This window comes from Mytilus californianus, unplaced genomic scaffold, assembly GCF_021869535.1.
Source record: "Mytilus californianus isolate M0D057914Y unplaced genomic scaffold, xbMytCali1.0.p SCAF_8, whole genome shotgun sequence".
Lineage (NCBI taxonomy): Eukaryota > Metazoa > Mollusca > Bivalvia > Mytilida > Mytilidae > Mytilus > Mytilus californianus.
Genome location: NW_026262734.1, coordinates 68,754,443 through 68,770,653, shown reverse-complemented (window position 1 = coordinate 68,770,653; position 16,211 = coordinate 68,754,443). Strand labels below are relative to the sequence as shown.

General features: G+C 32.6%; 2 protein-coding genes across 2 annotated transcripts in view; one reads left to right on the top strand and one right to left on the bottom strand.

The window, feature by feature from the left end:
- Window positions 1-1,149, bottom strand: part of LOC127713006 (TBCC domain-containing protein 1-like) — a 33,077-nt gene extending 31,928 nt beyond the window's left edge. The window contains exon 1 of the mRNA XM_052219597.1: window positions 1,057-1,149. The gene's annotated coding sequence lies outside the window, so the exon portion shown is untranslated. The remainder of the gene's footprint in view (window positions 1-1,056) is intronic.
- Window positions 1,150-1,257: 108 nt separating this feature from the next.
- LOC127713012 (endoplasmic reticulum resident protein 29-like) lies at window positions 1,258-11,362 on the top strand. Its single transcript, XM_052219612.1, has 4 exons — window positions 1,258-1,401; window positions 5,738-5,876; window positions 9,467-9,631; window positions 10,461-11,362. The coding sequence occupies exons 1-4, from the start codon at window positions 1,285-1,287 to the stop codon at window positions 10,811-10,813; spliced, it is 774 nt and encodes a 257-aa protein (XP_052075572.1). The 5' UTR covers window positions 1,258-1,284; the 3' UTR covers window positions 10,814-11,362.
- The last annotated feature ends 4,849 nt before the right edge of the window (window positions 11,363-16,211 follow it).

Sequence of the window (16,211 nt, the reverse complement as noted above, 5' to 3'; positions counted from 1 at the left end):
GGTGATTAATTCTTCAATGTTAATTACATGTACCAGTATTACCAATTATAGTTAATTGGTACTTACAAAGATAATTTAGTATTATTGTTGTTTGATATCTTCCGTCTTTATTTTACAAATCTTAAATGAGTGAACTTGGCCTTTGATCATCATGACAATATCTATTCTTCATTTCATCAAAATAATTCACAAAACCTGTTGACGATTTTAGAATGTCACTTTATTTTAAAACGATAAAAAAAAAATATTGTTTTTATTTTATAGCAATATCTGGAACTCATTTCAAAATCTTACGAGAAAAAATTTCGTAAGTCATGACCAGTTCTGTATAACTTACGATCAATTTCAGTCATTAGATTTTTGTGTGAAAAGAGCCCCTGAGCCATTTTTGTTTTTGGGGGATATACAATTCATTTGAAATTTGATGTAGAAAAGACCTTTGAACTCCTCTTTTGGTTGTAGTCTCAGAGACGAAAACCCCATTTCGCATTAATACCCGTTTCATATCTTTTGATTGGTCTCTCTTTCTCTGTTTTGTGCATCATATTTACATTAGTCATTCTCCTTTTTATTATAGCATATATATGTTAGATTTTAAAAAGGGTGCGAACATGTGGGGTGCGACCATGAATGGGAGCAAACATAATTTTGGGCGAACAGACCGGGGTTCTCCCCAAACTACCCATTTTAGTTTAAACTTCTGGCTGGGTACCAGAGATGTGTGTGGAAGGGTGAAAATCACTCTACTTATGTACTTAAATTTCCAGCTAGCCAAGTCAGGATCGAACCCGGGACTTTCTGCACTGCAGCCTTCGGTCTTAACCACAAGGACAAGAACCAGAACATTTGTATAGTCGGAACGCTGATTTTGATTTTGACTTATCATACTACTACTAGACTCTTTTTGTGTATAATTTTAAAAGTTTCTATAGCTGACCCCCATAGCTATTGAGATATATCGTAGGATTTTTTTCGTGGATTTTTTTCTTTTATTCTATATTTTTAAATTTTAACTTAACAACTATTAGGAAGTGCTACACAAATATTCTTCATTACATTATTCTTCGTAATTTTGTTGTTGTTGCTAAACTCATAAACTGACATGCCGAAACAGAACATTGTTTACAAATTTCAATGGAAAAATCCACAGATTTCCGAAAAACAATCGTCCTTAAGATGACTCTAGAGAAGTCAGAAAAATAGAACCAATCAAAACAAGTTTTGTGGCAAACGATTCATTATAAAGCGACCGTTCTCATTGGCCCACATCATCTTTTTGCAAGCATGGAACTAAAAGCAGAAGTCTATCTTGGTTTTTTGCTGTTATTTGCTTTAAATGCAATTGGCAACACCGAAACAGTAAAAGGATCGATCCAGCTTAACTCTGGTGTGTTTGAAAAGGTAAAATTAATTAGTAATATTTATATATAAATCATTATTCAGCATTTTCCCCAACACCGGCTTCTGGTCACAGATCATCAGATCATACGACAGATGACTGTTTCATTTAACAAAAACTCGTCAGTTTGTATTGATATGCAAGTTTTATGTAAGCCTACTTTTTTATACAGATATTTATCTTATAGATAAATTTTCTGTATGTTGTGTCTCTGTGACATTGTGATTGATTGATTGTTGGTTGTTTAATGACAATGTCCAGTGGCAAATATTTCATGCATGTTCAGCATATGAAAACAAATTAACAATGAATACAATAGGTAGTTCCTTTAATAGAGGCCATCTGGGATGAAAGACAGGGAAATTTGACATGCCATTGGAAAATGAGGGTATATTGCCTATTGGATAGGGACAGAGATTATACCTTGCAACATGCTGTCTACAGACCTCTCAAAGAGTTGCTGCAAGGGTTCATAACGAACATAGAGTGTTTACAGGAGGCATCTCTCACTTTGTGACGACCAAGGCAGTGTTGTTGCGAAATGAAAATTCATTGATTTAGCAAGTTTAGTATTGAACACACATGTTTGAAGTAAAATTCCAATTTTCACAATAATTTTATTCCTAAGAATATGCTTGAATATTTATATAACTATAGGTTGGCAGATTCCTTACTTGATCTGTATTCTCAGACTTAGTTTATAAAAATAGGATCATAGTGTGTGATTTTTTTTCTGTTTATGATGATTTCAGGGTTATACTCTATAAATGTTATAATGAATTTAACATGGGAACCAACTGTGCTCCTCTTCCAGCAGACTTATTCCTTTATTCTTATGAGGCTGACTTCATACAGGAGTTTCTTAGGAAGAATGAAAAGAAGCTACAATTATCCTTTAACTTCACTTTCCGCTAAACATGCTAAATAGATTATGTCCTCTCACTAAACATGCTAAATAATTCAAATGTTGGTGACTATCAGACCCACCAACTATCCTGATTTATAGGGGATTTCCCCCATGAGAGGTGCTGACCTGAATTTTGAAATTCTTTATTATATAAACTGAACACCTCAAAACAGGAATTCAAACGAGTTAAAAGGGTATTTAAGCACATACATACTCATTCAAACAATAACCATGATAAAGTAGTTGATTATAAACACTTATGACAATATAAGAGGAACATTATGTTCTCTTGCACTTAAAATCTCCCATGGAGATTTTGAAAAGTTAGCAGGTATGGACTATGTTGAATGCAAAAAGTGAAGTAAAAGGATACAACAGATACAGTTAAGTCTGTCTCATATCTTGACTTACATCTAGAAATTAACCAGGGTTGGTTGAGAACAAAGCTTTACGACAAAAGAAAAGATTTCAGCTTCCCAATTGTGAACTTTCCATTTCTATGTAGCAACATTCCAGCTGCACCTGCATACATGGCATATGGAGTATATATCTCCCAGCTTACATTTCCTATCATGATATTCTTGATAGAGGGGGACTGTTTACAAGGAAGCTATTTAACCAAGAGTTTTAAGTGGTTATGTTGAAATCATCCCTTAGAAAATTTTACGGACACCATCACTAGTTGGTTGTTATGGAGTATCTGTTTCACAGATGATGACAGATATGTTCCAAATGTCACTACCACAATCTCCTCTTTTCCTTGAATGTGACCTACCAAGTTATACTGATCACTGAGTTTGTACTTACATGAGCAATATGACTGGTGTCAATAGTGGAGCAGGATCTGCTTACCCATACCCAGCACCTGGGATCAACCCAGGTTTGTTAGTTGGGTTTATGTTCCTCAGTCTTGAGTTTTCTATGTTGTGTTTGTATACTGTTGTTTGTTTCTTGGTGTTTTTTCATTTTTTGTCATGGGGTCAAAAAATCATATCCCTTTGGTATCTTTCACCTTCTTTTGAAAGGAAATCTCAATGTTTACAAAATTATCAATTAATAAATATATAACAAAAATCTTTCCATAATTTTGTTGTTCTAGTCAGGATTTGAAAAGGGTTTGGTGCTTATTTTAACAAAGGCACAATGAGTGCACTCTGAATAAAAAAAAGGTGCTATATACAAGGCTCAGGAAACTGTAATATTTGCCAGTCAATACCTTATCTTAAAGGCCAATTACTGAAATTGTATCTTGGATTTAGGTTATGAAAAAAAAAAGGTACTGAATTTATTAAGTCAGGTTTTTTAATTGCCATTTTGCAGTAGATTTTATTTTCACTGCTTGGCCAGTTATAAAGCTGCCACTCTGGAGATATTGGCTAATAATTTTTAATAACTGTTTACCTATGTTCACATGCACTGATTGGGAGAATCAAGCAGAGAACTAATATTATAAAGAATTATATTCCATCACAAATTCCATCTTAATTTAATACAATTTATACCCAGAACAAAAAAGTAAATTTTCAGGAGTCAAACTTGTTCATTATTTACATTGTATTACACATTCGTGCAAGTGTCCTCCCTAAATTAGAGACTTAAAATAATTTCATGCAATATTAAACGAGTGAAACTATTATCAATCTTACAGGTAGTTAGATTATAAATAAATGATTTCCAGTTTTTATTTGGTTTCTAAAAATCGAAAGAAGCTTAAGAAATAAAGCTGTCATAAACTTTTCATCACATACAATTCTGACATATGATGCTTTACAGCTTTATTTCTCAATTCCAATAAATTTTAAGTTGATTCTGTTTTTACATAATTTTGTGTGTACTGCATATCCAAAAAAATTATATCTTTAAAATGTATTTTCTTCTATATATATATGACTGACACTAAACATATAGTACAAACAGAATAGTTTGTTGACATCAAGAATATGCAATACTTAATTTTTGCACATGTTTTAAAACACCACATGGTTAGTGTCTGCCAGTCAAAATGATGGAATTCTGTACAACACTATTGTATATTCATGCTGTTCCACATATGTTAAAACAAATTAAATGCTTGATTTAACACATACATGACATACATGTAATTTCCTGGTTTTAGCAATAAAATTTTTAATGTGATAGGAATTTTCTTGTCATGTTGTAAAACCATTCAAAGTGTTCTTTGGTCAATGCTTTTACATCCCAATAAACTATATTCAATTCTAAAATACAGCACTCTATCAAGAATACAGTGAAAAATCATTTTATCATGCTCCTGAAATTGTATTTATGAATTATGGTTAAAAAAAAATCAGGTATTATTACTGAATCGCTTTTAATTGTATTAAAATTCGTATCTATAATTTTTATTTGGTTTCATTGATGCATAGTCAAGATACATGTAGTACCCCTGCCTGTAAAAATTGATATATCTATCATGTCAATGATATATCTATCATGTCAATGATATATTCATATTCTGAATACAGGTACTTGAAATATAAATTTATAAATTGAACAAAATTGAAGAAATGAAGCTACAATCATATAAGACACTTGTAAGAATAACAACCTTTACAAACTTATGTAAATGCTTTCTTTATTGATAAATTACAATATGTCATAATCAATAACAGGCGTAAAGCATGTAACATATTCATAATATTGGATTTCATTTTCACGTTATATTGTACAACATTGAAAATATTGTACAAAGGTAAGTAGGATTTTATGGTAAAATGTTGTCAAATGTGTGGTTCTTTGAAGTCATTGTTATTGAGATCTTACATCAATTACTAGTCAAAGGACAAAGTATTTGTATTCAGGTTATCAATATACAAGTTGTCAAGACAGTTCATCTAAGGGTATTTGCAGTTTTTGCTTCGATTAAGGTCAAATGTCACAGGTACTTCTTCTTCATTAAGGATTGTTTAGTATGTATCCAGAAATAGACATTAAATTCAACTTGATGGCTTTTTGCATTAGCCAGTTCAACTTCAGTTATAAAAGTAAAAATCTTTATAATAAAAAACTGAATTAATCATTTGTTAAAAAAAAAAAATTTTACCTACCGGTATATAATCTTAAGCATTTTTTGTAATAATGTTACCCTTATCAGACATATAATGTCCATCTGCCTTAAAAAATAATAAGCTACTGCAATTGAATTTGTTAGCCTGAAAATCAAGGTATGATAATAAAGATTTTCAGGTGAACAACTTCAATTTCATTAGCTTGTAAATTTTAAAGGCATCTGGGTTATGATGTATTTGAAATGACAGTTTAGATTACAGATGAATTATTTATTCATACCTACAAACACTTGTGCATTCTAGATCTGTAGCAGGAATAAAGTTTATTGTTAAATGATGATAAAATAAAGAGTTTAGTCGCTCCTGAATACATACAGCATCGAATACATTTATATTCTTCAGATTGTGAAGCATCACAAAGCAGTTCTTGTTAAGTTTGATGAGACTTATCCATATGGAGATAAACAAGATACCTTTAAAGAAGTTGTGGAGGCCACTATGTCTCAGGACGATGCCTTATGTGCTGAAATACAGGTGTCAGGTAAGATTTAATAACAGACATTTAGTAGAGCAGAATAAAATTTATTTCAAATGTATATAGGTATTTTGGACATTACATAATAAGGAGATTTTTAAAGATGCCAAAATGTTGGAGTAGATGAATAATGTAGAAATTTGTAGCAGAAAAGAGATATGTTTTATTGGACCATTATCCTGTCAAATTTTTAAGTCTCCCAAACGAAGTTTGGGAAGACTTATTGTTTTTGCTCAGTTCTTATTATTATTATTATTCTTCTTCTTCTTTTTCTCTCTTCTTCTTCTTCTTCTTCTTCTTCTTCCGCCGCTTTTAAATTTGAACTTGTCCGCACCCGTTCTCCAAAACCACTTGTCAGATTAACTTAGGGTTTCACAATATGTTAGACTAACATGTCTAGTGGTGCAATCAGGGTTTTGTTTGTGCAATGGGGTTTATAAAGGGGTACTTTGAGGGGCAAAAAGAAAAGAGGGTTTTACTATAGAACCTTATGGGATTTTATTTTTTAAAATTTTCAAATGATTATAAATTGAAAACCGTTTGTGATAGACACAATCTTTTTAATTGAAAATGTTCTAAATGATAAAGCCCATTAAATGAAATACAGGGTTAGTCCCCAGGGGTCACCCAAACCCCCTGCCATTTAAGAAAGTTCTAATACCTTGTAAGTGGTCAAGATCCCCACCCCTAAACCATATATATTTTGGTTTGTTATGCTAAGATGGTTTGAATGATATACAGGATTAGTCCCCAGGAGTCATCCCGACCCCCTGCCAATTGAGAAAGTTCTAATATTTTGTAAATGGTTGAGATCCCCACCCCTAAACCATATATATTCTGGTTTGTCATGATAAAACACATCAAATGTAATACAGGGTTAGTCCCCAGGGGTCACCCCCACCCCCTGCCATTTAAGAAAGTTCTAATATCTAAGTGGTCAAGATCCCCACCCCTAAACCATATATATTCTGGTTTGTCATGCTAAGATGGTTTGAATGATATACAGCATTAGTCCCCAGGGGTCATCCTGACCCCCTGCCATTTGAGAAAGTTCTAATATCTTGTAAATGGTCGAGATCCCCACCCCTAAACCATATATATTCTGGTTTGTCATGATAAAGCACATCAAATGAAATACAGGGTTAGTCCCCAGGGGTCACCCCCACCCCCTTGCCATTTTAGAAAGTTCTAATATCTTGTAAGTGGTCAAGATCCCCACCTCTAAACCATATATATTCTGGTTTGTCATGCTAAGATGGTTTGAATGATATACAGGGTTAGTCCCCAGGGGTCATCCCTACCCCCTGCCATTTGAGAAAGTTCTAATATCTTGTAAATGGTCAAGATCCCCACCCCTAAACCATATATATTCTGGTTTGTCATGATAAAGCACATCAAATGAAATACAGCGTTAGTCCCCAGGGGTCACCCCCACCCCCTGCCATTTAAGAAAGTTCTAATATCTTGTAAGTGGTCAAGATCCCCACCCCTAAACCATATATATTCTGGTTTGTCATGCTAAGATGGTTTGAATGATATACAGGGTTAGTCCCCAGGGGTCATCCCGACCCCCTGCCATTTGAGAAAGTTCTAATATCTTGTAAATGGTCGAATTCCCCACCCCTAAACCATATATATTCTGGTTTGCCATGATAAAGCACATCAAATGAAATACAGGGTTAGTCCCCAGGGGTCACCCCCACCCCCTGCCATTTAAGAATGTTCTAATATCTTCTAAGTGGTCAAGATCCCCACCCTTAAACCATATATATTCTGGTTTGAATGATAAACAGGGTTAGTCCCCAGGGGTCATCCCTACCCCCTGCCATTTGAGAAAGTTCTAATATCTTGTAAATGGTCAAATTCCCCACCCCTAAACCATATATATTCCTATTTGTCATGTCTCGAACATTTGAATGACATATACGGTCAGTCCCCAGGGGTTCCCCCCACCCCCAATGTTCTAATATCTTGTAAATGGTTGAGATCCCCACCCCTAAACCATATATATTCCTGTTCGTCATGTAACGACATTTGAATGACGTATAGGGCCAGTCCCCAGGGGTTCCTCCCCACCCCCAATGTTCTAGTATCTTGTAAATGGTCGAGATCCCCACCCCTAAACCATATATATTCTGGTTTGTCATGCCAAGATGAATTGAATGATATACAAGGTTAGTCCCCAGGCATCACTAATGCATATAACTTTACTGGACCAAACCAATTTTCACTGGACGTTGCCCAATGTCAGGCGACCCTGGGAATTACGAATTATGGGAGCTTCGTTTGGGAGACTTCGTAACAGCATCATGTTACAATCATTTCTTGTTAATACTAATTGAAAGTACTACCGTACATGAATTTTGGTGAATTTATACTATAGTATATTATGGTGGGTTCTTGGTAGGGATGTCAACTTGGTGAACAATTACTAATCGAGTACTCGTTGGTTTTATCGAGCGATACTCGAGTACTTGATCAGGAATATATCTACAAGGAAACACAAAAAGACATATTTTACATTCTGTGGTTTGTCATGTTTGTTGTTCAACGGACAAAAAACCATCTACATGAGTATCTGGGACAAGGAATTACACACCATAATTAATAGCTCATTACCTACAAGTACTAATTGAGTAAAAAACAATAATCTAATCAATTTAATTTAATGAACACCTATGTAAAAATTATAAGAAGGAAAAACCATATTAAACATTAGTATTTTGTAATTGTTAAGAACACATTTAATGTTTACAAAGCCGCAAGGATTAGAAGTTTAATTATTCACTGAGGGTAACCAGAGGATGCGACAAATTTATTTTTTTTGGAAACATTTTCTTGTCAACTATTATTGGGGACAGTCGGTTTTTGTAACTAACAGTCTTGCAGACGAAAATATTTGCTTTGACTGTACTGATGTGAAGGAATGGCTAAGACATGTTTAGTTTAAAGTGTTAACTTAACCTAGGTATAGCCCACATATTTTCGGAGGCATTTTAAATGACAATTTAGCACAAGCATTCGAAACATAATGTATTTTATTTACTAGTATGATTAATCAGTGATGCCTATTTAATTTTCTGGAAGAGGTTCTCAAAGATCAATTTTATATAAAGAAGACATCAATGTTCTAACAGGAAACCGATAAGTCAAGTATCATTTTGGTATTCGATACTCAGTACTACCGAGTGATACTCGAGTACTCGTTGACATCCCTAGTTCTTGGTTTCTTAAAGTTTTATTATTGAACAATACGGTAGATAAAGTTTTAACATAAGGTGATTTCTCAGGAGTGTGTTAGAATTGGTACACACAGTCACATTTTTATATCCAGTCATTGCCACAAATCCAGAAAAAAGGGTTTGACCCATTCAAAGAAAGAATACCTTGAGAACAATAACTAAAAGTTTAGCATTCCCCTTTTTAGTCTGTAAAAGCTGAATATCATAGGTATAATATTGTGTAGTAAAAAGCTGCACACCTTGGTTATCACTATATGCCAAGTAATCTGAGAATAGTGCCACAGAGATAATGGCTCTTCACTTTTTAAATTGATGGTTAGATTCCTTGTTAATTGTTCAAATTTAATTTTTCAGATTATGGAGAGAAAGAAAATCTCGACTTGGCAGAAAGATATGGTGTAACAAAGGAACAATTCCCAGTTTACAGATTGTTTCTTAATGGTGACCTTGAAGGCGTCCTATACAAAGGAGATACAAAAAATGCTAATGACATAAAAACATTTTTGATGACTGAAGCAGGTAAAACATGTATATATATAGAGGTTTAAGTTATAGCTGGTATAGTTTGCATCAATCATGTCATGTACAGAACTAATTTTAAAATAAAAAAAATTTATGTGGCATTTCAACAATATATGAGTTTGTGATTAGGTCAGTTTAAGATGAACCATTAATGGTAAGTCAGTAATACTTGGTATGCAGTTGTATTAGCATTTGCTAGTCTAATTTCCATTGAGATGGCACTGCCCCTTCATCATGTTTCATTGACTTTGAACCATTTGCATAGTTTACATGTTAAAGTTTGTGATTAGGTCAGTTTTAAGGAAACCACTTCTGATAAGTCAATGGTATTTGGTATACAGTTGTATTAGCATATACATTTCTTATTTTCAAATAGGTTATTTAGCCCTATACCTGCATTCATGGTTCATTGACTTTGAATGTTTTGCATAGTTTACATAATAGTGTATTGTCATTAATAATATTTGCACTATATTTCTTGTTTCTGCATTTTATTGAAATAAATTGTTGGTTTTTTTTTTAATTAAAAGTAGGAAAGAACTGTTTTTCCTGAGAAATATCAGTGGTTGTAGCCTTATTCTTGTTTCCAGTCACTTTTTGTCATAACATATTTGAAATAAGAAAAAATGTAACCTTTCTCTCAGTGTATTTAGGAGAGGTTTTTTTCAATTTTTACGTCACTGCAACTGATAGAATATATTGAATTAACAAAAACTGCTGAAAAAGGAGATTACATTTGACTGAACTTGAAGTAGAAAAATAGAGAATATTGTGAATTGAACCATTACTGATTTCATTATCTCCAATTCAAATATTTCATTTTCAGGTCTTTGGTTAGGACTTCCGGATTGTTTACAAGAATTTGACGAACTTGTAACCAAATTTTATAATGCAGCTGACAATGACAAAAAGACAGCTGTAGTTACAGAAGTGGAGAAAGCAGCTGAAAAACTGAAAGAAGAATCTCAGAAAAAATCGGCAGATGTTTATGTGAAAACAATGAAAAAAGTTTTGGAAAAAGGAGAATCTTTCATTGCAGAAGAAGTAAAAAGAGTCGAAAAAATTAGAGATGGAAAAATAAGCGATAAGAAAAGAGAACAGTTAGGCTCAAGATTAAATATTTTAACATCATTCAAACTTCGATTAAAAGAAGCAAAAAAAGGAAAGGATGAACTTTGAAGGATCTCATTTTAATTTTCTGTTTTTCATTTTGTTTCTTTGTTCATCAAATTTGAATAATTTTAAATCTTGTCTTTTTTTCCTATTTTACATTTTATCGCCCAAAAAACTGTTGTTTCGGGTGGGGGAGAATTTTTTAAGTTTGGTTTTCTTTTCCATTTCCATTATTTATGATACATTTTTCAGTGAAGGGATACTTCATAAACGAACTCTTTTGGAGGAAATGAATCACATGTGCCATTTTCACATATTTTGCAATAAGTTGATGAAATGAGATTTATTTGTTATTACATATGTACAGTACACTTGCCAGTTGTGCTGGACCAGAATGTATTGTTAATGTTGTTTTGGAGTTGCAGAATGTAAATGCATTCAAATATTTTATGCTGGCATTTAAAATATTCCAACAGGATGTAGATTTTATACTTTATAATTTTATAAAAGTAATATATTAGAGAAAACATTTATACTATACAAGTTTTGAAATGCCAGGAATATGTGTTTTTGATATGTTATTATAGGTTTAACAATAATAAAGTATAAAAACTACTTTTACTTATCTTAACTTTAAACAATGAGTAGATGAGTATATATAAATGTGAATGAGAGAATTTAAAGGTTAAGAGATAATAGAAAAGAAATTTGAGACATGTAATTTATTTAGAGTCTGTACATACACAAAACAGTACAACATAAGCTCATCAGAGCTTTTAAAACCAACATAGACACTACACATAAATACAAATTAAATATATCATGCACAATACAGATAAACATATACATTTTAAAACATACATATGCCCATAGATACTTGTCATACACAAATCATTTCATGCATTTTAAAGTACAATTAAGCACATATACATGTAATGTTATATAAATTAATCTAAAGCACTAAAACAATGTATTCATGCACTAAGCTAAAGCACCAAACCAGTATATGTATGCACACAGCTCAAATGTACATTATTGACCACTACTTATTTGAATCCGGATGACCATTATGACAACAACAATAAAAACAAAGAGCAACCTGACGGGGAAAATGTATAAGATGGAGCAGAATCCCATTTGAATAGCCTTATAGCATTCATTACATACATCACGTTTAAATTTTGTATGAAAATTGTATTTTACAAAAAAGAAACACCATATCTAATTCAGCCTTAATTTTAAATACCCTTATTTTCCTATATATATTCTGCCGTGATCTTATAGTGGTTAGTACTTCGCGTTGTGGCCGAGACAACCCAGGTTCGAATCCTGGTCACGGTAAACAGCTGTGTAATGTCGCGGTTAAGGTATTGTGGGCAATTTTTTTTCTCTCTCTCATTCCAATTATCAATTTTCACTAATCCTTCTTTGTATTTAGATACACGTATGTTTTTTTTTGTTTATATATAAAAGTCATTGAACATTCACATTCCTACCTTTTGAGTTGTCTAACTGGCTATCACTGCATGTACCGCTGCGATCCAGTACAGCTAGAACACTTTTTGCCTTTATCTACCAAATATAGTAACAAATGAATATTTCGTGCAATGTCGATAAAGCAGTAAAAACTTTTAGTCATGCATTATGCTAAAGCACTAAAACACTATGAAAAGCACAGATAATTTGAGTACATAAAACAATAAAAATCAAATTTTGATTCATGCATTAGTAAATAAATTTTTAAGAACAAGCATTGCAGTGCCAGGAGCTGCCATTCTATGAGTTTATTAACCTTTTGCACTGGCCGAATGATGTTTGTGATCTAAAGTGGTTTGGCAACTCGTTCCATAATTAAGCAGCAGAATATCGAAATAATTTAATTCAATACCTGGTTGTTTGTACTGATGAATTTTCTATAATGTTCTGGTGCCTAAAGCCTACACAAAACCAGAATCATTGCTTTTTTTATCTCAAAGAAACGTGAAGTCTTCAATATATGGCAAAGCTCAAACCTCTATAAAGGTCACCCTTAGAACCAGTTTGAGTGGAATTCTTTGCTAGATATTGACCACAATACCTCTGCATTGCATAACATAGATGGAGGTAAATTTTAACAAATTATAGACTGCAACCATCTACCAGTAAAGAAAACTAACAAATACTATGACTTACTTGACAGAAAATCATGATACAGATTCGAAACAATACAAATATTTAGACAAACACTGGGAAGATCTTTTTATTTTTTTGGATATCTTACACCTCAAGCATGAGTAAATTTTTACAGCCTCCACACATCACAGACAAACCAAATATAACGGAAGAGAAAGGATATGGTGTTTTAATTCATGACATGAAATTCTTACATTCACTTGACAAAAAATAACAATTTAGCCAAAACTTGAGACAACCTAACAACACAAAATAAAATGCATAAGATGACTTGTATTAAATAAAATGCTTGTTTATTTTATATTCCTTGATAAATTTTAGATTTAAAACAAAATCTGTTCCTATTATGCAGGTGTTCTAATTCTTTATGTTCCCATAGTTGACTTAAAAAAAGGTTTCAATCTGCATGTGTTTGTAGTGATGTCTCAGATTTCAATGAAAGTAGTTTTATATCCTCACCCTAAAAGTGGGGGCTAATTGCATTCACCTTGTCAGTTCATTTGTCCTATATATATTTCAGCCACACTAGAATGACTTTGTAGTTGGTGTTCAGCTTGACAGTGATGAGTTGTAATGTGTGAGCACTATTCTGATCTGTCCAACAACAATATCCTGTTCGCTGATACTTTGAATTTTTCAATACATGCATGTTGAATCAACTTTTAAATTTTTTCTTCACACTTTTTTCTAGTACAACTGAACAGAACGACTTTATATTTGGTCAGCTGCTTGACAGTGATGAGTTGTATTGTGAGATTATTATGTCTGTGCCGTTAGGTGGAGAGGCATAAAGTTTACCATTGTCCATCAGTATGTCTCAAAATTAGTTTGCATTTTAGTTTGCCTCAATCAAATATTTTGAAAATTATACACAAAGCTTATTTGATCACCAAATACAGATCAAGTTCACTCTACCTGTTGTATGTACTGATCAAACGTTTCATATCCAGGCTCAAAAGATTGAATGTGAACATTGACTTGCATACTTACAAGTGAGGGCATCTGTGTCCCATGGAGACATTCTTATTTTATTTTGGATCTGTCAGACATCAACTTCCTGTTGGACAATACTTTGAATTTTTCAATATGTTGAATGAACTTTAGAATATTTCGTTACACTTTTCTCAAGTACTTCTGAATAGTATAAAATTAAATTTGGTCAGCAGCTCAACAGATATGAGTTGTAAGGTATATGCACCGTTTGGATCTGTTAAGACGCCTATACTTCCTGTTTCCTATACTTGGAATTACGGTTTGGGGTATGCTTAGCACAACAAAACTTTTACAGATATCATATATTATCAAAACTATTACTTCCATTTTATCACAATTATAGAGATTTTTTGTGAAAATAAAATTCCACCTGCAGAAAATAATAAGAAGTGGTATTTCACAACCAGCTTTTCACGTTTATATCTTTATTTAACAAAGGAAGACTTACATGTACTTTTTAATAGTATTTCTTCTTCTAGTCATCCATGTTAAAGGATAAATGAATTACATTCTAAACATGAAAAAGTTCCTAAAAATCAAATGATTTTGATCTCAAGGTAAAATGTCAATGTCACATGAAGGTAATGATGATATGCAACACACTGTTAAATGGTTATACACCTTCAAATCAAATATCATAGGTCAATGTCAAAAGATAAAAGTGTTGGAACAGACAAGGTTGGATAAGAACAGGGCTTTTGATATTTGATACTGGAGTGCAGCAACTCAAAACGATGTGTCACATATCATGGAACTCAAGGTCACTTGATTTGGATGTCGACCTCAAAACCATGTATTTGATTGTTTGCCATGACAAAATCTTTTTAGTTCACCTTAGGTTTTGACCTTGTTCCCTATATAGGGTTAATTGTTAGGTATCATAAAGATTGTTCAGAACCCACCCATAAACCATATATTTTCTTACTTGTCATAACAAGCAAGATCTTTAAAGTATACCATAGGTTTTGACTACAGGTGCTTTTCCCCACCCTCCATTATCATTAATTGTTAAGTGTATCAAAAACTGTTCAGATTCCCACCCATTAACCATGTTTTCTTAATTGCCATGACAAGACCTTTTTAGTGTACCATAGATTTTGGTCATTTGTTGAGGCTTGGGTCAAATCCCAAGGCTACCTCCTCATATCTAAAATAGTACAAAAAAATATATTGAAAACAGTTACAATTCCAACCCATTAACCATATATATTATTATTTGTTATGACAATACCTTACCAGTACTACAATGTGTTTGTCGTGTGTGAAGGGGAGAATGTAGTTTAAATCCACTAAAACTAGCATCATCTATAGCTAATAAGTTAAGAGATTGCCTTCATAGCTTTCATTTTGGTCTAAAAATCTTGTTGAAAAAGATCATAATTGTACTGTTGTTATTCAATCTGGCATTTTTGTCGAAAAAGCGAGACATAGCGATCCTACATTCCGTTGGCGTCGTCGTCGGCGGCATCCACAAATATTCACTCTGTGGTTAAAGTTTTTGAAATTTTAATAACTTTCTTAAACTATCCTGGATTTCTACCAAACTTGGAAAGAAGATCATAAGATAGTATCCAGAAGTAAATTTTGTAAAAAAAAAATTCCATTTTTTCCGTATTTTACTTATAAATGGACTTAGTTTTTCTGCCAATTAACATTACATTCAGTCTGTGGTTAAAGTTTTTAAAATTTTAACAACTTTCTTAAACTATCCTGGATTTGTACCACACTTGGACAGAAGCTTGTTTAGGATCAAAAGCTAGTATCTAAAAGGAAATTTTGATAAAATTTTGTTCCATTTTTTCCGTATTTTACTTATAAATGGACTTAGTTTTTCTTCCAGTCAACATTACATACATTCTGCAGTTTAAGTTTTTAAAACATTTATTAGATTCATAAATTATCCTGGATTTTTACCAAACTTGGACAAAAGCTACTTACAATCAAAAGATAGTATAGAGAGGAATATTTTTATTAATTTTTTTCCTCATTTTTGTTGAGCCTGCGATTAACACCAAAAGTAGGCTAGACACTGGGTTCCGCGGAACCCTTACAAATTTTTTAGGATGAACAAAAGATCACCAATATTGTTTTTTAGGTATTTTTATACTATAGAAGGAAAGAATTTAGGAAGGGTCCATGAAATAATTGGAAATAAACAAACATTAAAAAACAGCACTTCTTTATTTTACAGTCTTCAATCTTCACTTGACAAATCTGACAACACATCTGCAAAGTCTCCGCAAAAATTTCAATAATGGCTTGTATCTGTTAGTATAATATACAAGTTTTCGGTAAATAG